The 24,468-nt window shown below is 46.0% G+C and overlaps 1 protein-coding gene across 1 annotated transcript in view; it reads right to left on the bottom strand.

Moving 5' to 3' along the window:
- Positions 1-4,928: 4,928 nt before the first annotated feature.
- The window catches only part of cercam (cerebral endothelial cell adhesion molecule), a 31,095-nt gene continuing 11,555 nt past the window's right edge, over positions 4,929-24,468 (bottom strand). The window contains exons 2-11 of the mRNA XM_056290456.1: positions 23,864-23,981; positions 23,493-23,627; positions 21,119-21,323; positions 20,539-20,658; positions 20,182-20,258; positions 18,033-18,139; positions 16,171-16,303; positions 15,770-15,897; positions 14,271-14,474; positions 4,929-7,958 (exon numbers count right to left, since the gene is read on the bottom strand). Coding sequence (XP_056146431.1) covers positions 7,724-7,958; positions 14,271-14,474; positions 15,770-15,897; positions 16,171-16,303; positions 18,033-18,139; positions 20,182-20,258; positions 20,539-20,658; positions 21,119-21,323; positions 23,493-23,627; positions 23,864-23,981 — 1,462 coding nt within the window. The 3' untranslated portion in view covers positions 4,929-7,723. The remainder of the gene's footprint in view (positions 7,959-14,270; positions 14,475-15,769; positions 15,898-16,170; positions 16,304-18,032; positions 18,140-20,181; positions 20,259-20,538; positions 20,659-21,118; positions 21,324-23,492; positions 23,628-23,863; positions 23,982-24,468) is intronic.

Below are 24,468 nucleotides of genomic sequence, written 5' to 3'. Positions count from 1 at the left end.
TGCTCATCCCAATTGGGGTCGCGGGATGCTGGAGCCTATCCCAGCAGTAATTGGGCGGCAGGTGGGGAGACACCCTGGACAGGCCGACAGGTCAAGACAATAAATAAATAAATAAATAAATAAATAAATAGGTGTGTCCGTGTGGCGCGGCGGTCTATTCCGTTGCGTACAAACACGGGGATCGCCGGTTCGAATCCCTGTGTTGGTCGGGCGTCCTATAGACACAATTGGCCTTGTCTGCGGGTGGGGAGCCAGTTGTGGGTATGTGACCTGGTCGCTGCACTAGCGCCTCCTCTGGTTGATCGGGGCGCTGTTCGGGGGTAGGGGGAACTGAAAGGGGGGTAGAGTGATTCTCCCACGCGCTACGTCCCCCTGGTGAAACTCCTCACTGTCAGGTGAAAAGAAGCGGCCGGCGACTCCACATGTATCGGAGGAGGCATGTGGTAGTCTGCAGCCCTCCTCGGATTGGCAAAGGGGGTGGAGCAGCAACAGGCAACAGGGACGGCTCGGAAGAGGGAAAGAGACAAAAAGGTGGGAAATTAAAATAAATAAATATATATACTATATATATATTTATTCGCCGCATCCGGGACGCGAACCCGTGGCTCTCACACCGCAAGCGATAACGTTAACCAGTCGACTAAAATAGTTGACTCCTTAGTGAAGGACCAACTTATCCATGCACGTTACTATATATATATATTTAAATATGAGTGACGCGACGCGCACTCAGATCAGATGGGTGAGTTCATAGAAGGAGATTAAATTAACAGTAACGACGCCAGCATTCTGATAACCTGAAACTTCAGCTCATCGTGGATTAATATGAGAGGGTTTGTCTTCAAGGGGGTCATTTGCCGTCCATTTCACTAGTTATCAGTCTTTTGATCACCTCCATTTACCCTTGTGGCGTTAGACGCAGCTTGCCTATCACTGCACAGCTGAAATCCCGCGCAGCTTTATCTCAGGTCACCATATGAGTTTTGCAACAGCCATCTATCTTCTCTCGAAAACACATAATTGGCGTGTCCCAACGGTGTTTTTTTGACCTTACATTTTGAACATTGAAACTTGAACATTGCCTCTCGCACACAACTTAACCGCAGTGCGACAACTACGCAAAGGTTTGGACAAACAAGCAAACAGAAAGGATCAAACATTCACATGGCGGTGGACCCGCGTCCCTCCACAACAACCGGCGCAGGAGTCTCTCCACAGCATGGCACGGTTCCACAGGCCGGCCCCAGAAAGCCCCACCCCCAGCCAGCAGCCAATCAGACGCCTCGCCGGACGGCCCGGTCACGAGAGCGGGATCTCGCCAGTTCATACAGCCCTGAACAGGCCCGAGCTCCCTCACCGGCCGCTGAGTCACAGCCTGCGCACGCAGGTTCGCGGGGCGCAGGGCTTTCCGTGTTCCTCCCTACTGCGCTGCTCGCGGCTCACATTACCGGCGCTGAGAGGAAAGGTAACATTATTTAACCTGTATGGGGTCGTGAACGGGAGGTTCTATATAACAGACGATCACTGACGTCACTGTGAACCGCTCCTGGATGAATGTTTGGCTCTGTGGTGTGTTGGAGAATAAACCCATCAATCAATCAGTCAATCAATCAGTCGATCAATCAATCAATCAAGTTGCATTTTATTTGGTGCTTTTCTGGCTGCATTCAATTTACCCACCTTTGACTTTAGAAGTAGTTTTTATATATCATAAGCATTAATCTGAGAATAAAACTTCCCAGTTTACATTACAATAAATAGAAAAAAACAGATATAAATATCCACTACTACTACTACTACTACTTTCAGCTGCTCCCATTAGGGGGCGCCACAGCGGATCATCCATTTCCATCTCTTCCTGTCCTCTGCATCTTCCTCTGTCACGCCAGCCACCTGCATGTCCTCCCTCACCACATCCATAAACCTCCTCTTTGGTCTTCCTCTTTTCCTCTTCCCTGGTACCTCCATATTCAGAATCCTTCTCCCAATATACCCAGCATCTCTCCTCCACACATGTCCACACCATCTCAGTCTTGCCTCTCTTGCTTCGTCTCCAACTCCTCCAACCTGAGCTGTCCCTCTGATATACTCGTTCCTAATCCTGTCCGTCTTCGTCACTCCCAGTGACAATCTTAGCATCTTCAACTCTGCCACCTCCAGCTCCACCTCCTGTCTTTTCGTCAGTGCCACTGTCTCCAAACCATACAACATAGCTGGTCTCACAACCATCTTGTAAACCTTCCCTTTAACTCTTGCTGGTACCCTTCTGACACTCTTCTCCCCCAACTCCACCCTGCCTGCACTCTCTTCACCTCCCTTCTGTACTCCATTACATTGAACAGTTGCCCTCAAGTATCTAAACTCATACACCTTTGTCACCTCTACTCCTTCCATCCTCACCAGTCCACTTTTCTCCCTCTTGTTCAGGCATAGGTATTCCATCTTGCTCCTACTGACGTTCATTCCTCTTCTCTCCAGTGCATACCTCCACCTCTCCAGGCTCTCCTCAACCTGCACCCTACTCTCACTACAGATCACAATGTCATCCGCAAACATCATAGTCCACGAAGACTCCTGCCTGATCTTGTCCGTCAACCTGTCCATCACCATTGCAAACAAGAAAGGGCTCAGAGCCGATCCTCAATCTAATCCCACCTCCACCTTGAACCCATCTGTCATTCCAACCGCACACCTCACCACTGTCAAACTGCCCTCATACATATCCTGCACCACTCCTACATACTTCTCTGCCACTCCCAACTCCCTCATACAATACCACACCTCCTCTCTCGGCACCCTGTCGTATGCTTTCTCTACATCCACAAAGACACAGTGTAACTCCTTCTGGCCTTCTCTATACTTCTCCATCAAAACTCTCAAAGCAAACATCACATCTGTGGTGCTCTTTCGTGGCATGAACCCATGCTGCTGCTGGCTAATTGCTTTGCTAGAGAATACGATATAAATATAGGAGGCTTCAAGTGGGAAATTCCAAATCAAACCGTTTGCTGTAATGACGTGTTTGTATTTGGTTTTCATTTTGTAATGGTGATCACTAACTAAAGGTTATTGACCCTACACCGGAGGCCATTCCTTTTTATTTACCAAGTGCAGATGTGTGTTACATGTTTGTTCTCTCATTGCAGTGTACATAATTATGTGCCCCGGCCACCGGGTAGAAAATGAGTCAACATGGTTTTAGCAACAAGGTGCTTTAAGAGTTGGACCGTGTCATATAAGATAAGGATGGTTTATGTGTAAGGTGCATTCTGGGGCAGACCCATGGCCAGGCCACTGAGCACACAAAACATCCTCCCTGAGACCGAGTTTGACAAGCTGATCAGACTATTTTTGGTTGTGCAAACCGACTGTGTCGTCATCAGGTGGCTGGCTGGCCTCAGATGACCCTGCAGGCGCAGCAGCTGGATGTACCGGTCCTGGGCCGTTCACGCATCTAGTTTTGAAGGCGGTTGGCCTCTACCGCCAAAACCTCTGACACGACTGCGGAGACGACTCGTGGTAGAGAAATTGACGTTCAATATTCTGGCAATGGCTGTAGTGGACATTACTGCAACACCGGCTTCAGGATCTCTCTCAGCAATCGTGCAAAACAAGATGAAATAAGGAAAATAAGATGGACTGTATACACATTCATTTTGTGTTATAATTAAGTCGAAGAATTCTACTTGCAGAGCCCATAGGATGAAAAAATATCTGATTATTTACTTCAACTCGTGATAAATAGGGGCAACAAAGGAGTTGAATCAAGTCCAGCTGCACTTGATTCAACTCCTTTGGATAACCATGACCTGGATGAATGAGAACATTCACAGAGAACATAAGTGTTGCATTTAAATGTTTGCTTAGCGTAGACGTCCAACTCATGACGAGGAGCTGCCACAATGCCATGGTGTCTTTTCAAAGAACTTAGTTGCAAACAACGAATAGCCGTGCACTACTGCCTGCACAAAGTACTATAGAAATAATCTGCTGTGCTACCCCCTTAAGGGGAAATTGGGTAATATAGCAACCTTGGGCAGCACATTGGCACAGCGGTTAGCGCTGTTGCCTCACAGCAAGAAGGTCCAGGGTTCGAACCCCAGGCCGTCCCAGGTCCTTTTCTGTGTGGAGTTTGCATGTTCTCCCCATGTCTGCGGCGGGTTCTCTCCTGGTGCTCCGGTTTCCTCCCACCATCCAAAAGACATGCATGTTAGGGGTTGATACTTCTGTCTGTGCCCCTGAGCAAGGCAATAGGAAGAAATAAATGGGGTTGGGCGCTGCACGGCAGCTGCCCGCTGCTCCTACACAATAGGATGAGTTAAATGCAGAGAAATTTCATTTGTATGTATGTATAAAATGACTAATAAAGAGTATTCCCTCCTATTCTCTGTAAAGGTCACTAAAGAGTTTAAACGTCATCTCATTAGGGATCAAAAAGTGTTTGTTTACATTCAAGTCGTCCTATACACCATAAGGTTTTATTGTATTTCACAGTCCCTCAACTATAATATTGAAATCAAGTGTAGCTGAGACCTGAAATGCATGTTGCTTCATATATGCATGCATGCGTGTGTGTTTGTGTGTGTGTGTGTGTGTGTGTGTGTGTGTTGGGGGCGCTAACACAAGTGTCTTTTTGCATGCTCAGTAACCCAGGTAGGAGAATCCCAGAAACTTGAATCGTGTTTCTTTGACCAATACAAGCTTTTGTCCAAGGACAGGATGTTGTGTTGCTGTTAAGCCCACTGAGGCAAATTTGTAATTTGTGATATTGGGCTATACAAATAAAATTGATTTGATTTGATTTGATTTAACAATATGGTGAACTTTCAATTTTGTATTTTTTTATTATTATTATTGAGAATGCAACCAAACCAAACAAAAAGGAATTTCCCACAAAACACATTAAAACAATGGAGATTGAAGAGGTTTAAAAAGGTAGATTTTATTGACATTTGAGCACAGAATACTTCTCCCTCAATCTGACATCCACTTTTAAAAGACAAGCCTCCTGAACGACCGTTTGCTGCTCGAATGTGTTCTTCAACAGTGACATCAAACATGTAATACTCCGTCAGCTCTTTGGCTGAGAAGCCATTGCACTTCTATTTTACGTTGTACTGCTCAATACTGTCAATCACATCGACAAAGACTTGACGAATAAATTAAGACACGTGTAGTAGAAAAAGATACAGATAATAACAGACAGAAAACATGAAAACATGAAACTAGGCCATCATAAATGTAATGCGAAATCAAATGAATGGCGTGTCTTTATGCATGCTCAGTAATCCATGTTAGGAAATCACAGAAAGTCGGACCGGTTCATCTGGAAGCAACGTTTACTGACCCTGAACTGGGAGGGGGGCTAAGAGTACATTTGTCGACATCTTACAATGCTGTGATTGCAAACATGCCCAAATCCTCTATGTAAATCTAGTTCATGGTCATCTCAATTTGCATGTGTAACCGATGGTTGGTTTCGCTCATCTTTATGCATGCTGGTTAAAAAAAATTTTTTTTAAATCAAAGAAGGTTGAATCAGTTCCTCTGGACCCAACGTTGGGTCCAGAGGAACTGATTCAACCTTCTTTGAGTTGAGTTTATGGTCACGTCAATTTGCATATGAAACCGCTCGTTGGTTTCGGTCGTCTTCGTGCATGCTGAATAATCCAGGTAAGAAAATCGAAGAAGGTTGAATCAGTTATCTGGACACAACGTTGGGTCCAGAGGAACTGATTCAACCTTCTTTGAGTTGAGTTTATGGTCACGTCAGTTTGCATATGAAACCGATCATTGGTTTGGGTCGTTATGCAGCTGTGTTGTTTATAAGGGTGGGGATACCTGCAGTCAGTTTAGACTGAAGAGGCCACGTAGATGAGTGATGAAGTGTTGTGTCCAGATGAACAGATTCGTTCAACTTTCTGTGGAGTGAATGAAGCGTGTACCTTGTTAGTCAAATGTTGTGATTTACAAAGTGTGCTTGACAGCAAGCACCTGCCATGTTGAAGTGTTCAGTAAGGCACCGATTTCCAGTCGTTATGGTGCTGTTTGGAGAAGGGTAATTGTAGTGACACTGTGGCCCCAAAACTGCAAATGTCAAAAGGACAAAAAAAGCAACGCGGGAACGGGAACCGAACCCATTCGCAACACTTTAAAAGGTCACCCACTATTTAATTATTTTTTTTGCCTTCACGTGATGCCAGATACAGAGGCCGTAAATCATCTACACACGTGAAATAGTCATTACTGCTTACAACTTTGTGTGTTGGGAAATGTTGAATTCCCAGGGGAGGTCATATGAATGTTGTGTTATGTGTTCAAACAAATTTCTAAATTGAAGACTTACCCTAACGTCAAATGTTCAGTCAAAATTCATCCCGACCCTCCGTCTGACAAGAGGGGAACTGATGAGCTTCTTCACGTGCAAAAACACAAGTGCTAGTGAGGTGAGTGAGCCATTGGTAATTTACCGCCCCTGGTATTGCAGTTAAAGGGGAAAGGTATCCCATTTTCAACCTTGGGGGGCATCACGTATACAATACCTGCCAATGTTGTCTGTATCACCGTAGTCCACCTGAGCAAAGTGACTTACTTCCGCCATCATATGACGTCAGATTTTCTTAGAAGAACCACAGCTCTGATTGGCTGAGGCGTTTGTTTGCTAATCTCCTGGGGAAACTGGCGTAGTGCATACTGGGACATGTAGGCAACGACTAGGCATTTAGACCAATTCCTCAGTCGAGACGAGTTGTCATAGTTTTGAAAGACTAGATAGACCACCAGCACTTACTGGACACAAAATTCCCCTTAAAGAAATAAGACGCTAGAATGGACTTAATGGAGTCTACGTATAAAGATGTAACATTAAATATGGTAATTTTGCCTGGAAAAAAAGTAGTAACTGGACAACTACTGGATTGAACAATCATAAAACCTCTAAATCTGCCCCACCTGAATTGTAAGAACAGATATAATGATTTAGCCAGGTACGGGCGCAGAGGGAAATGACGGTAATAATAAATAAAGAACCAGGCTTTCGTCCAGTCTAGCCAGGAATAATGAGCAGTGCAGATACTGGAGCCTCTTGGTCAGTGGTAGACATGTTAACAAAATAAAAGTCCTCGAAAAGGTGCTTCCTAAATCCTTTTCTCAAAAAAGTACTAATGGTGGGCCATTCTGAACATGAAATTTACCCTCAGAAACCACATATTCCAAATACATAATATATCTCAAGTCCTACACGTAATTGGTCGGAACATCAAAAATGTTCAGGACAGGCTTACATTATTTTCCGTAGGGTGAATTTTCCCGCTGAAGCACTTTTGGTTGTGTCTAGTGTGCAAGCGAATCCCAAGCACACCTGAAGAAAACCAAACATTTCAACGACTAAGTCAAGAGTACAAGTTTGACAACACTAACACACGTCCAGGCACGCAGTGGCGAAAGGTTTATAAGTCCCAAAATACGGCCTCAATGCATATAGTTCCTCACATGGGGGTTTCTCAAATGATCTTATCACGAATCTCATCTTCAGCAACGGAGGTACAAAGGCGTTTCGAGAAACCCAGTCCGGATCGATTAGCATACAGCAGGTCAATAATGGCTGACGCCCAATGACCTGAAATAACATTTGACGACTCTTAACTCTTTTCAGCAGTTTTCCCTGACCTTGTGACCCTTGAGCTTTGAACTCGTTACGGACTGACCGGCGGCCTCCTGTCTCTTAAAGTTCATCCCTGTAGGCGCTTGCCAGCATCTCTGACGGAGGCGCAACACCTTTCAGTGTCTTGTGGGAGCCCCTCCAATCAGTGCGCACTGAGTCATCGTCCCATAACGTCGACGTTTCCGTGTCACTTACCCACTGAGGGTCACCGGCGTAATGACACGGCTGGACCAGCAGAGGGCGCGTGCTGTAGGCTTGCAGGTTTCTGTTCGGGAAGTGGGATTTGTAGTCCTCGCTGAATGCAAAGCAAGAATAGTGACAGAAAGCACATCAATTCGACTTGATTGTTTTGAAACATTGAAAAAGACATTAGTTTCTTAAAAATCACTGAGGATGTCATGATAAAAACAGCGCCCCACTTCCAACTATAATAATCCTTGAATTACACAGGCAACCTGGTTGTTCTAAGCATTAAGTGCAACAGGATCCACATGTGGTGTGTAGCTCTTGAGCATTGTTGATGGATGAGTCAAGCGTATCAAACTGGAAACACAGATGTGATCGAGAGCGGGGCAGATGGAAAAAAGCATGGCGAAATGGAAAGAACTCGGTTCCCAGTCGAGCCAGTTTTCAACACATGACGAAGCGCTCGCAGATTGCCAAGCCTTCTGATGTGCAGGCCCTTTTCCCAAAAGCGGATTGCTCCTACAAAGGAGCATTTCATGTTATACAGTCACTACTCTGTGTGGGCCCTTATTCCCTCTGCTGAATCTGTAGGCCATGGTTTCCAGTGGTATAGCTTTTCACACCACTTTTTGGTACCTTTCTTATGCATGACTTTTCTAAGCCCATAAGTCCATCTGACAGGGCATTATGGCTCTGACCCTTATATACATTAAGTCAAAACTGGTTCATTCTATTTCAGGTCTGTAAAGTTTCTACACAACAGATTGGAAGTGTAGTTATATTTGTGTTTTCATATGTGTGTAATCGGTTAGCGAACAAAACTGTCTCCTGTGAGTAAAAGTTCACAGAGATGATAATCAGTATGAGAAGACCAATGTAAATAGGGGACGTAATATTCTGCTAAAGTGGTTCTAGCTCTGAGAGATCCTAACTTAACCGTTATCACAATCTTGTTGCACTGCATTGTTGTACAGCAAGACACACGCATGGGATTCCACACTGACAGTCAACAAAGATACTTAAGCTGTTCCATGCACATCCATACTGCATACCAGGTACTAAAGATACTGCATACCAAGTACTAAAGATGCTGCATACCAGGTACTAAAGATGCTGCATACCAGGTACTAAAGATACTATAAACCAAGTACTAAAGATGCTGCATACCAGGTACTAAAGATACTGCATACCAGGTACTAAAGATGCTGCATACCAAGTACTAAAGATATTTCATACTAGGTATGAAAGATACTGCATACCAAGTACTAAAGATGCTGCATACCAGGTACTAAAGATATTGCATACCAAGTACTAAAGATGCTGCATACCAGGTACTAAAGATATTGCACACCAGGGACTAAAGATACTGCATAGCAAGTACTAAAAATACTGCATACCAGGTACTAAAGATACTGCACACCATGTACTAAAAATACTGCATATCAGGTACTAAAAATACTACATAGCAGGTACTAAAAATACTGCATACCAGGTACTAAAGATACTGCATACCAAGTACTAAAAATACTGCATATCAGGAACTAAAGATACTGCTTATCAGGAACTAAAGATACTGCATACCAGGGACTAAAGATACTGCATACCAGGAACTAGCTGGAAAACCCTGAACAGGGAGAGGGGTCTTTTTAAGGCTAAAAAATGTACTGTCACAAAGGTGCAAAGCAAATCACAGATCTTGAATGCGAATAACAAATTATTTTCCCCCATACTACATACTAGCATGGAAGGTGTGAGCCTGGAGTGTGACATAAAAAGTGGCTAAGCGAGAAAACACATCATTACTTTTTGAATTTTACAGACATGCTGTAACATTGGTATTGATCCTGTTTGATCCCTGCAAGCCGAAGAGTGACTGATCATAAAGTTGACCATACAGGACCAAAAATACATTTTAGTGTGCATTCATTCCAAGTTGTTCCAGATGAAAGCCATAAATGATCCCCAAAATGTAATACAGTAATAAAGATTAAGGTATACATTTCTATAAATACATAGAGTAGTACATCAACAGATAAATACAAGCAGAGGTAGGCGGTGTTGCCCGGGGAAAATGTTCTCACCAGAACAACCAGCACGATCTGATCTTTATGATATAATCGATGATGAGATATAGGATAATTTATGATATGATACATGTGATAAATGAATGGCGAATAAACGAATCTTATTAACAAAAATGATCACGTCGTAATTTTCAAGCCATTCATCAAGCTTTTTTGCCAATGTCTGTATTAATCGCCGCAAATCCGCCGCCACAAATCCACCGCCGCCACAAATCACCACAAAATAAACTCAAAGTTGCAAATAAATCAAAATTTTTACTTGGTTTTTGAAATATTTTTCAAACTGTGCAATCCTTGGAAAGTGCTGATTCTAAAGACACCTCTCTTTTTGTTCTACAGTGGGTATTTCTGGAGTTTTAAGCGAACATACACTACCGTTCAAAAGTTTGGGATCACCCAAACAATTTTGTGTTTTCCATGAAAAGTCACACTTATTCACCACCATATGTTGTGAAATGAATAGAAAATAGAGTCAAGACATTGACAAGGTTAGAAATAATGATTTGTATTTGAAATAAGATTTTTTTACATCAAACTTTGCTTTCGTCAAAGAATCCTCCATTTGCAGCAATTACAGCATTGCAGACCTTTGGCATTCTAGCTGTTAATTTGTTGAGGTAATCTGGAGAAATTGCACCCCACGCTTCCAGAAGCAGCTCCCACAAGTTGGATTGGTTGGATGGGCACTTCTTTGAGCAGATTGAGTTTCTGGAGCATCACATTTGTGGGGTCAATTAAACGCTCAAAATGGCCAGAAAAAGAGAACTTTCATCTGAAACTCGACAGTCTATTCTTGTTCTTAGAAATGAAGGCTATTCCATGCGAGAAATTGCTAAGAAATTGAAGATTTCCTACACCGGTGTGTACTACTCCCTTCAGAGGACAGCACAAACAGGCTCTAACCAGAGTAGAAAAAGAAGTGGGAGGCCGCGTTGCACAACTGAGCAAGAAGATAAGTACATTAGAGTCTCTAGTTTGAGAAACAGACGCCTCACAGGTCCCCAACTGGCATCTTCATTAAATAGTACCTGTTAGAGCCTGTTTGTGCTGTCCTCTGAAGGGAGTAGTACACACCGGTGTAGGAAATCTTCAATTTCTTAGCAATTTCTCGCATGGAATAGCCTTCATTTCTAAGAACAAGAATAGACTGTCGAGTTTCAGATGAAAGTTCTCTTTTTCTGGCCATTTTGAGCGTTTAATTGACCCCACAAATGTGATGCTCCAGAAACTCAATCTGCTCAAAGAAGTGCCCATCCAACCAATCCAACTTGTGGGAGCTGCTTCTGGAAGCGTGGGGTGCAATTTCTCCAGATTACCTCAACAAATTAACAGCTAGAATGCCAAAGGTCTGCAATGCTGTAATTGCTGCAAATGGAGGATTCTTTGACGAAAGCAAAGTTTGATGTAAAAAAAAATCTTATTTCAAATACAAATCATTATTTCTAACCTTGTCAATGTCTTGACTCTATTTTCTATTCATTTCACAACATATGGTGGTGAATAAGTGTGACTTTTCATGGAAAACACGAAATTGTTTGGGTGATCCCAAACTTTTGAACGGTAGTGTACAAACATACACCCTTGCTTTATATATACATACACACACACACACACACACACACACACACACATAGATAGATAGATAGATAGATAGATAGATAGATAGATAGATAGATAGATAGATAGATAGATAGATAGATAGATAGATAGATAGATAGATAGATAGATAGATAGATAGATAGATAGATAGATAGATAGATAGATAGATAGATAGATAGATAGATAGATAGATAGATAGATAGATAGATAGATAGATAGATAGATAGATAGATAGAAGATGACAATACTATTAAACATGACACCTGATTTGACAATGTTTAGCACCTACCAAACACTGATATGAATGAGTACACTTGTTGCACACTAGAGTATCAAACCAAATTGTCGGAAATTACTTTTTCTATTACCTTTGTAACATGGCAGGAGCAATATTGGAGTCAACAATGCATTTCACATGAATTTTTCACGGATGCAAAGAACTGGCAAAACGTGGATGCAAAATGCGTGGTTCACCCTTAGGTTTCAACTGCCCTAAGATAATAATAATAATAACAATAAAAAAAGTAATTTCATATAAATCTGTTTTATGTTCTAGTGTGTGACAAATGTTCTTACTCATGGACTTTGATTTCTTGCTCTTTGCCAGCACCTAAAGCAATTGTAGTTGCGTAGGGGACAACAAATGTCTTTCTGATCAACATATTTCCCTTTCTGGTGAAGACCTACAGAGTACCACCAGTAGTTTATGCAAATTATCTTTTCTTCTATACTCTTGAGGTGAATAAAGAATCGCAATAGTGGACGAAAAGAAAATGAAGGGGCGTCTGGGTGGCCCGGTGGTCTATTCCATGGCCTATCAACATGGGGATCGCTGGTTTGAATCCCCCATGTTACCTCCGGCTTGGTCAGGTGTCCCTACGGACACAATTGGCCATGCCTGCGGGTGGGAAGCCAGATGTGGGTATGTGTCCTGGTCGCTGCACTAGCGCCTTCTCTGGTCGGTCGGGGCGCCTGTTCGGGGGGAGGGGGAACTGGGGGGAATAGCGTGATCCCCCCACGAGCTACGTCCCCCTGGTGAAACTCCTCACTGTCAGGTGAAAAGAAGAAGCTGGCAACTCCACCACATGTAATGGAGGAGGCATGTGGTAGTCTGCAGCCCTCCCCAGATCAGAAGGGGGGTGCAGCCGCGACCAGGGTGGCTCGGAAGAGTGGGGTATTTGACCAAGTACAATTGGGGAGAAAAAGGGGGGGGGGTGTAATGGAAAAAAGGAGCTGTGATGTCTGGGCTGCAGGCCTGTTTTGGGTTTTGAGACAGTTTTAGTTGCAGCACAGCGCAGAGCAAGATCGATGAAATCCAAAAAACAAATTTCCATTTATGGTTCAACCCCGAGTGAACTTTAAGCAGACTTACAAGTAGATTTCACAGCACTTTTGTCAGACCGATGGGGTTGTCTTGTGTGTTATTAAGTTGGTCTGGCGGCCACAATGCCTAAAAGATTTGTGGCTGCCCAGACTGGCTGTATACAGCCTCTAACTACACAGGGAGAAATGGTGCTATGAAAAATGTGCGCAACACAAGTAGAAAAATTATCAGAATGACGAAAGACCTGTTTTGATACGTGGCGACATAGTACTTCCGGTTGACAAGCACGGCAAACTCACAGGCAGAAAAATCGGAGGAACATCTGCAAATTATAGAGAAACTGAACAGAGAGCTGCAGATGTGGAGCCACATCTTTAGCAATACCTCTTTATTCCACAGCCTCTCAACTCCCTGGGCTACATGTACTGTGTATATGTTCAGAACTACCATGAGAAAATATAGTTAGGAGTTGTAAGGTCAGTTTTAATTTAGTCTCAGCAGAACAGAAAAGTGCAGAGCACATCTCAGTAGAGAGCAGTGTTGTTTTTGTAACAGTGGAAGGTTAAGATGCCTCCAAATCCCCCCCCCCCCCATTTTCTCCCCAATTGCATCCGGCCAATTATCCCACTCTTCCGAGCCCCCCTGGTCACTGGTTCATCCCCTCTGCCGATCCAGGAAGGGCTGCAGACTACCACATGCCTCCTCCGATACATGTGGAGTCGCCAGCCGCTTCTTTTCACCTGACAGTGAGGCGTTTCACCAGGGGGATTTAGCATGTGGGAGGACCATGCTATTGTCCCAATTCCCCCTTCACCCTAAAAAGGTGCCCCGACCACCCAGAGGAGGCGCTAGTGCAGCATCCAGGACACATACCCACATCCGGCTTCCCACCAGAAGACACGGACAATTGTGTCTGTAGGGACGCCCCACCAAGCCAGAGGTAACATGGGGATTTGAACCGGCGATCCCCGTATTGGTAGGAAATGGAATAGACCGCCATGCCACCTGGACGCCCCTTAGTCCTCCAAATATTAACAAAGCACAATACCTGCACGGACAGGTAGTTAATTTCACTTGGCGAATTTTTCCTGGGAAGCCCCCTTTCAGATCATCCACTACGATAAGGGACATTAGTCATGATAGACCGCTTCTTGTTCTGTGAACACTTTCGAAACTTCAAGTCTTTGTTTACACTAACCTAGAAAAGATGGCTGGTGAGCTACATTATTCGGATATATTGGTATTTTTCATAATCTGCCAGCATTCACACAACTTTCAGCTGCTTCTTTCGTGATGTCATTAGCGTAGTACGTGTGTGTGTGTGTGTGTGTGTGTGTGTGTGTGTGTGTGTGTGTGTGTGTGTGTGTGTGTGTGTGTGTGTGTGTGTGTGTGTGTAAAAGTATACAACACGTACTTGGGGTGCTTGTCATACATAATAGGTAAGAACTCATCGACGGGCAGCATCCTGGACAGCGGCTCGGCGTTGAGCAGCTTCTGGGCTCCTTGAAGGGAGATGGCGTAAGACAGGGTCCAGTAGGAGTACTCAGCCACCACCAGATTTCGAACATTCTCCACATTCTTCTCATTACCGGGATTCACCTGCTTCCTGCCCAGGTATCTATGGCAACAACAAGCATTGCATAATAATAATAAAAAAAGATGATGATGATGATGATGATGATGATGAAAATAACTTAATAATAATAGTAATTCAGTAATAATAAAACCATAATAATGATAATAATAATAACAATAACAATAATAATAATTCTCTTTAACAACTTCTGAGTCTTTGCAGCCAAAACTTGTTGGCTATTGTAAAATAAAAGCACCTTCTCCTTTTTCCCTTATTCCTTCTGCAAACATAGCTTAATGCTTTTGTGGCTCACTCCGACCATTTCTCCCTACTCGTCCCTTTGACATAAAAGTCCTAAAACACCAAGAAGAAACGTTCAAATTGGTCATCTAAAGATCACCCCTAGAATTATTATTCATGTAGGCCCGCCTATAATATGCTTTTCACCTGAAGACGAAGCATAGTACGCACCTCTGGGAATTTAACCTACGGTATCATAGCTGCTCACACGTGACAATAAAGCTGCTGCAGGAGGGAAACTTTGGGTTACATGTGATCGCTGTCCCTCCTTTTAAATACACTTCGTCACCCCCAATCCAATCCAAACCGTAGTGTGGCCAAATTGGTGTCTACTTTCTCAGCCATTTCCTCAAGCTGGATTTGTGGAACAAGTATCTGTTGTAAAACCTGAAGCTTTTAGAAACATAAATACATGATCACATATATGAACACACAAAAACACAGAGGCACAGATACTCCCCTCCTGCCAATCTGGGGAGGGCTGCAGACGACCACATGCCTCCTCCCATACACGTGGCGCCGCCAGCCGCTTCTTTTCACCTGACAGTGAGGAGTTTCGCCAGGGGGACGTAGTATGCAGAACTACTACTACTGCTGCTGCTCCCATTAGGGGTCGCCACAGCGGATCATCCTTTTCCATCTCTTCCTGTCCTCTGCATCTTCCTCTGTCACACCAGCCACCTGCATGTCCTCCCTCACCACCTCCATAAACCTCCTCTTTGGCCTTCCTCTTTTAGCCTCTTTTAGCCATGTTGCACACAGAAGGATTACGCTACCCCCCCGTTCCCCCTCCCTCCCAAACAGGTGCCCCGACCGACCAGAGGAGGTGCTAGTGCAGCGACCAGGACACATACCCACATCCGGCATTCCCACCCGCAGACACGGCCAATCCGGAGGTAACACCGGGATTCAAACCAGCTATGCCCGTGTTGGTAGGCAATGGACTAGACCGCTATACTACCCGGACGCCCCAGGCAGAGATACTGAACCGAAGCCGAAACACACATACATGCAAACCTGATCGCCCTCATCCTTACATGATATCCCAGTCCAGCTCCACCAGCTCTATTTCCTCCATCAGTCTGAGGACTCGCCGCTTGAAGTTGGCCTGGAAACGGACATCATCTTCAAACACCAAAGCCTTATCCATCTGCAAGTCGACCATCTGAGACAGAGAGGGGGCAGATAACAGGACAGCAAGGGACAGAGCATGAGAAAAATTTTTTTTGCATGGTAGCACATGATGTGTGGGTGGCAAACAATCGGAAATGGAAGGGTGGAGGAAGATGGACAGCCGTTGAAGAACGCTGACTACATCCGTTGTCATTCATTTTGTTATCAGCTGCATTAAAACACCTTTATTTACATGGTGCTCATCTATATATGCATGCACACGGAGTGTTAATGCACTTTTGCAGGTGAATATGTGTTTTTTTACCTCCTTCCAAATGAAGTAGTGACTGAGGAAGCAGCCAACCTCCCCTTTGGTCAGCGTGCGCCCAGAGAAAGGATCATAGTAGCCTGGCAGCAGATCCACACCCAGGAGTTTGATATCGCTGCTGTTCAGGGCACTGCAACACAAAAACTCATGCACGTGCACACACACACACACACACACACACGCACACGCACACACATGCATGATTACATGCACATTCAGGCTTATAGTACAGCACATATGTAAAGGTAGTCACACTATAAACATCTTTATTTACATTCAAATTAGAGTTTAAAGACTAAGACTATTGTGGCTGTGTGGGTGGGGCTTGTTAGCACCAGTGGGGGTGGAGCTTGTTAGCACCAGTGGGGTTGGGGCTTGTTAGCACCAGTGGGGGTGGAGCTTGTTAGCACCAGTGGGGTTGGGGCTTGTTAGCACCAGTGGGGGTGGAGCTTGTTAGCACCAGTGGAGGTGGGGCTTGTTAGCACCAGTGGGGGTGGAGCTTGTTAACACCAGTGGGGGTGGAGCTTGTTAGCACCAGTGGGGGTGGAGCTTGTTAACACCAGTGGGGGTGGAGCTTGTTAACACCAGTGGGGGTGGAGCTTGTTAGCACCAGTGGAGGTAGGGCTTGTTAGCACCAGTGGGGGTGGAGCTTGTTAACACCAGTGGGGGTGGGGCTTGTTAGCACCAGTGAAAGTGGGGAGGAGGACACACCTGAGTCAAGTTGGCCTGATTGTGCAGCCTTTACCCTCCCCACTGAGCCACCACTGGGCAGAGTCCTGGACCAGCATGGCAGCCGGAGCACCACCGCCACACCAGGTGGAGGCGAATATGCACAGCAGGTTGGCGCGGACGGAGAGAGAGGATGAAGGAGAGCCGGAGCAGACTGATGCCGTGAGGGAGCGTTTGGTCGTGGGCACGGGCAGTTGGTTCCCACGTATGGAGAGGATGGCGTGCCAGGCGAGGCCGCTGCTGGCTGGCTGGCTGGCTGGCTGGCTGATACTGCGAGGGAGCAGGGCCAGGGCCGGAAAGGAGGGGTGCAAGGTGTGCCAGGGAAGAGCGGGGAAAGCTCTCCTGGCCAGCCATATTTATGTGGGACTCTGGCTACTCTACATATGGCCTGTATGAGCTGTAATAAATATATCTGTTTTTTTTTTCCTCTCTCTTTTTCTCCCCAGTTGTATACAGCCAATTATCCCTCTCTCCTGAGCCATCCTGGCCGCTGCTCCACCCCCTCTGCTGATCCAGGGAGGGCTGCAGACTACCACATGCCTCCTCCAAAATGTGTGGGGTTGCCAGCTGTGAGGATTACGCTATTCCCACCAGCCTCCTCCCCAGAGGAGGCGCTAGTGCAGCGACCAGGAGACATACCCACATCCGGCTTCCCACCTGCACACATGGCTAATTGGGTCTGTAGGGACGCCCGACCGAGCCGGAGGTAACACGGGGATTCGAACTGCCGATCCTCGTGTCGACAGACAACAGAATAGACCGCTACGCTACCTGGACACCGATATATCTGATTTTAAAGACATCTTCCTCGGTCCGTCTGTCCAAGCCCCCTCATGGCACCAGACTTGCCACAACTATCAACTAGTCTTTGAGTCAGTGTATCAATCAGTCAACTAATTAATGTCGTCTCTCCACTGCACTCAGTCGGTGAATTTTCTTTATCTCTAACCCCCTTTTTTTGCCCTCTCCATCCTTTCCTCTTCAGCATCTTCTGCTTTGATATTGATCGCTCCCTCACTCTCGGTCTGTCCCATGCAGACTAATGCTAACCCACACGGCACAGAACACTTCTCATCCCTGGCAGTCAATTCCTGTCAGAGCACCGAATCTTTTCCTGTGACAATACTCACTTCCCGTCCACAGCGTCGACCACCTTGACATCAATCTCCAGCTCGTTGAGCGAGAACAACATCCGGTCTCTGCGATCGGGACGGCGACGCAGGTTTATCAGATATATCTGAAGGGTGAAGGTTAAATGTACGTTAGGTCAAAGAGCAAGTATGTAGCTGTGGCCTTCATCATCTGTGCCATGATTTGTAAGTTGAGAGTGGTGTTTAGCCTGTTTCCGCTCACCCACATTTAAAGAAAGGATAAATAAAAGGGGTGTAGATGAAGAGGACAGTGATGGAGGTGTGTGTGTGTGTGGGGGGGGGTGGCTGAAGGTGGCAGTGTTGTAGTAGAACATCTCACCCCAACTTATCACAGGAGAGAGCATAGTTGGCGGCTTTTTTTTTTTTAAATTTCCCCCCCCTTTTTTCTCCCCAATCGCATCCGGCCAATTACATCACACTTTCGAGCCGTCCCGATCGCTGCTCCACCCCCTCTGATGATCCGGGGAGGGCCGCAGACTGCCACATGGCTCCTCCGATACATGTGGAGTCGCCAGCCGCTTCTTTTCACCTGACACTGAGGAGTTTCACCAGGGGGGTGTAGTGCGTGGGAGGATCACGCAATTCCCCCCTAGTTCCCCCTCCCCCTCAAACAGGCGCCCCGGCTGACCAGAGGAGGCGCTAGTGCAGTAGCCAGGACACATACCCACATCTGGCTTCCCACCCGCAGACACGGCCAATTATGTCTGTAGGGACGCCCGACCAAGCCGGAGGAAACACGGGGATTCAAACCGGCGAGCCCCATGTTGGTAGGCAACGGAATAGACCGCTACACTACCCGGACGGCCCTGGTTGGCTGCTTTTACTGGACTTTTTACTGGTGGGGGCCGTGTCGCTACCAGCCTACACAATACGGGCCACAGGTGTCTCTGATCTCCCCATATGACGTCAGTAAAATGGCGGGGCGAGGGTTAATCTGAATGTGCATGTTACTCCGAAAGAACGACGAAGCATGGATTCTCTCCCTCCACCTAGTCAAGTGATGCGTTGTCTTTTTTTGTTGGATCTACTACCAGGCCAATCAAGTTTACCATCCAAAGGAAAACCCAACATGCACTACTACACTACTGCACCACTAACTTTATTGCCTTTGACACTCTTCTAACTTTCATTCCCCTAAAGACTGAGAGCTAAACCAACTTTCATCTGCCGCACCCTCATTTGCACCCATTCAGCTGCCCAGTAAAACCGCATTTTAACACTGGTGGCCGCTGAGCTCCCCTGCCAACGCAGCTGAAGGTCAAGTGCTTTGCTCATTTGAGTAATAGTTGCCGTTGCCTTCTACTTCACCAGAGCCCATAAGAGGACTGGGAATAAAATGTCCATTGTGGTAAAAGAAAATGTATCTGTCTCCTGAGAAGAAAAAAGGTCCTCAATTATGTCATGCCCCTAAGCATTTTCAATTATTATTCAAAGGAATTATTGAAGATTGTTAATCCCTTTATTCCTCGTAGGCTGTTTTCGGATATCAATGCGGACTATGGTAAATCATTATTTGATTCTCTCCCTCTCTCTCGCTCTCTTGCACTTTTAAGTATATTTGTTTCAAAACTATGAATTTTTTTCGTGGCCTGAAAGAATGTACATAAATGCTGCTCGGATGATGGAAACTAACTTCAGCCCAAGGGTATGATATATGGAAGCAGAACTTGTATAGTGGCTATGCAACTATTTCGTTTTTTTAGAAGTAGTTAGATTACGAGTGGTATATCATATTAACCCAACAGAACCCAGAATGCCCTCGGAATGTTCTCGGAATGTTCTTGGAATGTTCTTAGAATGTTCCATATAACGTCACCTCCAATAAGTCGGCCAACCCAGATTTTTATGACCCCAATAACCCCCAATAAACGCATTTTAAAACTCTGAGGGGAAAAAAGAGGATCAAGAATAAGGCAGTCTTACAACTGAAAACGTTCACTTGAACATTTTGATTGGTGCAAAATCTGAGACTTGTGCAGAAACTATGAAGTATTTTACAACAAGTTGACATCAATTGGATATCTTTTGCCATATCATGTGTGATCGATTAACAAAATATAAGGAAACATGTGTAAATTGTGATTGAATTTGCCCCTGCCAGGTAAACAAGGGGGGGGGGGGTTCTCACCTCATCAAAGCCCATGAGGTCTCTCTGTTTCGGGAAGACATGTACGTAGCGGGAGGCGTACATAGGAGGGCCGTCAACTAATTTGATGGAGAGGTGTTGTAAGTTAGAAATATGAATGTAACTTAAATGTATACATAAAAACAAATTATTACAACATTTGGAACCGAAAGAAGGACAGTTGATATGTCAAGGACAACGGATAAATGAATAAGAGGTGTTAGTTGCCTTTCCTTTTCTATATCATGAAAAAAAAAATCTTATTTAACTTCTGACTATTTTTCTGTGATCAGTGTATACCGAACAACAGTTAAAAAAAATTAATTGTAGAAAAATAATGGGTTTAGAATACGAGCTTACTCATGGACTCGATGTGGAGATGGACAAAGTTGAGCCGGTCGTCTTCTAAGGTGTGGTGGGGTTTGGCTGGGGTGTTCAGGTAGCCATAGCGCACCTTGTTAAGCAAATAAATCTGTATCTCTGAAAAGCACCAAAGTGTATTAATGAACAAAGAACTTACCAATAAATAAACAATGGATGATTCAATCAACAAACATATAAATAAATAAACAAATTGAAGGAATGGATGGATGGATGGATGGATGGATGGATGGATGGATGGATGGATGGATGGATGGATGGATGGATGGATGGATGGATGGATGGATGAATGAATGAGACCTCAGCAGTGCGACATACTGGAATTTCCCCTATAGGGCTGTCAATAAATGACTCCAAACCCAGAATTCTACATATCAATGGCTGCAAGTGTACAAACACTTCAATCTATGATGAAGTACATTTGTGTGTGGGCATAAAAAGATGTGTACATGCATTCGTTTGTGGTACCAACTTGTGTTCATGTGTGCCTACATGTCTGTCTGTCTTTCTGTCTGTCTCTTTGAGTGACTCCAAAGCATGGGTATGAATGCAGTTATACCTGCGGCTCGGCAAGAGAAAGCAAACACTATAATGTCGTCATAGGGCCAGGAGTAGTCCTGGTGAGGGGGGTAGAACGCCAGTTGCTTCATGCCTTCCTTCCTTAAGTCAAGCAGTATGGTGGAGTGGACCATTGGTACTGGGAAGCAGCCTAGTCTGTGACGGTAGCGGGTAGGGAAATACTCCGCTGTTCGACGATAATATCCCTGATGGGGGGAATGGATGGGGGGACACATGTGTTACAGATGTGAAAATGTTATTTTCTTTTATTAACAGAGTTCAAACTGAGTTAATGGGAAGGGCTTGTTGCACATAGCTTTATAATTCTCTCCAGGAGTGGTTTCAATCTGTTCACTGGATATTAGCTTTCAGTTTGAAGACTTTTCGCCATTCCTCCGGACGGCTTCCTCGACCCTGCTGCTGGGTGGAGTACCTCAGTATTTCTCCCCATAGTAGCGCCACACCTCTTTTCTAGAGGACCTGAGTGGGGACAGCCGCCCGGAGCGGCGTTCTTGTGGTGCATTCTAAACGGGACATCGCCCACCCGAGCCACCTCCACTTCCCCTGACCTGGGCCGGAGAGATGACCCAGGCTGTGACCGCTACTACTCCCCTTCTGCCCCGCTTTGCTGGCACTGCACCAGGGTGCCGTGCTGGGGGGACCGCCATGGTAGTGATGTTATGGCAGCATTATGAGCGGTGGACAAATGATACCTTAACCCCTCCGTTTGGAGACTGTTGTTCTGGTTTAACACATAGCCTCCTTGACTCCTTCAAACCATTCGTCCTCTCTGTCTCGTATGGGTACGCCCTGGTCCCCAAAACTGAGGTTCGAGGGATCCAGGTAGCATAGGGTTCTATTCTGTTGCCTACCAACATGGGGCTCGCCAGTTCGAATTCCCGTGTTACCTCCAGCTTGGTCGGGCGTCCCTACAGACACAATTGGCCGTGTCTGCGTCTGGGTGGCGTGGCGGTCTATTCCGTTAACTACCAACGCCGGGATCGCCGGTTCAAATCCCCATGTTAACTCCGTCTTGGTCGAGCGTCCCAATTGGCCGTTTCTGCCGTTGGGGAGCCAGATGTGGGTATGTGTCCTGGTCGCTGCACTAGCGCCTACTCTGGTCGGTCGGGGCGCCTGTTAGGGGGCTGAGGGGAATAGCGTGATCCTCCCACGCGCTACGTCCCCCGGGCGAAACTCCTCACTGTCAGGTGAAAAGAAGCGGCTGGCGACTCCACGTGTATCGGAGGAGGCATGTGGTAGTCTGCAGCCCTCCCCGGATCGGCAGAGGGGGTGGAGCAGTGACTGGGATGGCTCGGAAGAGTGGGGTAACTGGCCGCACACAACTTGGGGAGAAAAAGGCGGGAAAAATCCAAGAAAAAAAAAAACTGTGGTTCTTTTCTTGTAAATGAGTGTAAAGCCCCGAGTCCCGTCCCGAGTGGTTCGCGCTCCTGTGTCGTGCCACGAGTCTGGGTAGCGGCTGCTTGGGTCTCACTTCTGTACAACTCAGTACACTCCTCGCGACACGTTACTGCATAGACCGCATCGCAGCGTTGTTGTTTTAGCATGCATGCCTTTGGGAGGACTAGGATCTTCTCAGCGTCTCGCCAGGTCTGAGAAACAGTGATGTCACGCCTGGCGCGGATCATCCAAACCAGTTCGGAGACCCCTGCCACATATGGAACGACCACAGGGTTGCATCTGGGTTTGGTGACCTGCTTTTTTTTTTTTTTTTGCAGGTCTTTTTTTATGTTCTCTGGATCTGGTGCTTGTTTCGGTGAAACCCACAGGCTTTTACAGCTTGTTTAATGTGTCCATCATGTTCAGAGTGAGCCAAAAGACTGAACGGCTGTCCCCACTCGGGTCCTCTTTCAGAAGGAGGCATGGCAATACCACGGGGATGAAGAATGAAGATTCTCGACCCGGTGCCAGAAGAGAAGAAGCCCCCCGAACGAACGGCAAATGTCTTCAGACTGAAAGCTAACATCCAGTGAGCTGATTTAAACCTCTGCTGGATATTTTACCACCTGGATGAATACGCAAAGGCTCCATCCCTCAACGGCACGGCAGGTTTCACCATGCAACTGAATAAAAAAATACATTTCCCCACACAGAAGCTTTCCATGTCCCAATGTTCATCGACATATTTAAGAGAGCTTGACATATGAACAAGACGCGCCAATCCGAGACCGAAAATGCCTCCAGCCATTCCTGAGTAGTGACGAAGCAACGGTGGAAAAACATGTTTGCATGCTAGCATCATAAAACGTGCACCGCTCCCTACCATAAATCCCCATTCCTGGGGAGCAATGCTGCGATTTTTATATGCCCTGTATGTCCAAAAGTGGAGTTATGACTCACTCGTACTTAAGATTTACCTGTGGAGTAATACCGCACCAGTAGTTGGAGTACGCTCCCGGGGAGTCCAGCATGGGAGCAATGACTGACTTGTTCTCCGCTATCAGCAGGTTGAGAGTGTCTGGGTTTGTCAGGATATTGTCTGTGTCTGCATACTAGAAAGGACAAGAGAAGTTGGGAGAAAAAGGGGGAAACGGAAAGGACAGAGTAACTGTATTGTAAGGGCTATAAACAAATTAAGCCGCTCCTCACCCACGCGTGCTCCGGGTGGACATAACAGGAGAAAGGAGCCAATGGGAGTTTGCAAGTCAGGAGGTAAAATACAACACTTGTCTGAATCTTGACCTGCTGTGACTGGAGAATTAATGTGGATTATCATTATATCCTATACCAGGATGTAGTCGGCCCAGCGTTTCCTGGCGAAGTTGAGCGCCGCCTGTTTCAGCTTCATCACATACTCGTATCTGCTGTTGGGCCAGTGCTTGGGACCCACCTCTCCTGCATAGGACCTTAGATAGGCAAAAAGGGGGAAACGGACAAAGTAAGTTCTTGAATCATCTAGTAGGGGTCTGCAAATCCATCCATCCATCCCACCCATCCATCCATCCATCCATTATCCAAACTGCTTCTGCTGCTCTCAGGGTTGCGGGATGCTGGAGCCTATCCCAGCAGTCATTGGGCGGCAGGCGGGGAGATGACCTGGACAGGCCGCCAGGCCATCACAGGGCCATCACACACACAATTCACACCTAGGGACAATTTAGTATGACCGATTCATCTGACCTACATGTCTTTGGACTGTGGAAGGAAACCGGAGCACCTGGAGGAAACCCCACGCAGACACGAGGAGAACATGCAAACTCCACACAGAGGACGACCCGGGACGACCCCCAAGGTTGGACTACCCCAGGGCTCGAACCCAGGACCTTCTTGCTGTGAGGCGACCGCGCTAACCACTGTGCCACCGTGTCGCCGGGTCTGCATGTCATATGCCTG

Source organism: Lampris incognitus, chromosome 12 (assembly GCF_029633865.1).
Source record: "Lampris incognitus isolate fLamInc1 chromosome 12, fLamInc1.hap2, whole genome shotgun sequence".
NCBI classification, from domain to species: domain Eukaryota; kingdom Metazoa; phylum Chordata; class Actinopteri; order Lampriformes; family Lampridae; genus Lampris; species Lampris incognitus.
This window is presented reverse-complemented; position numbering and strand designations above follow the sequence as displayed.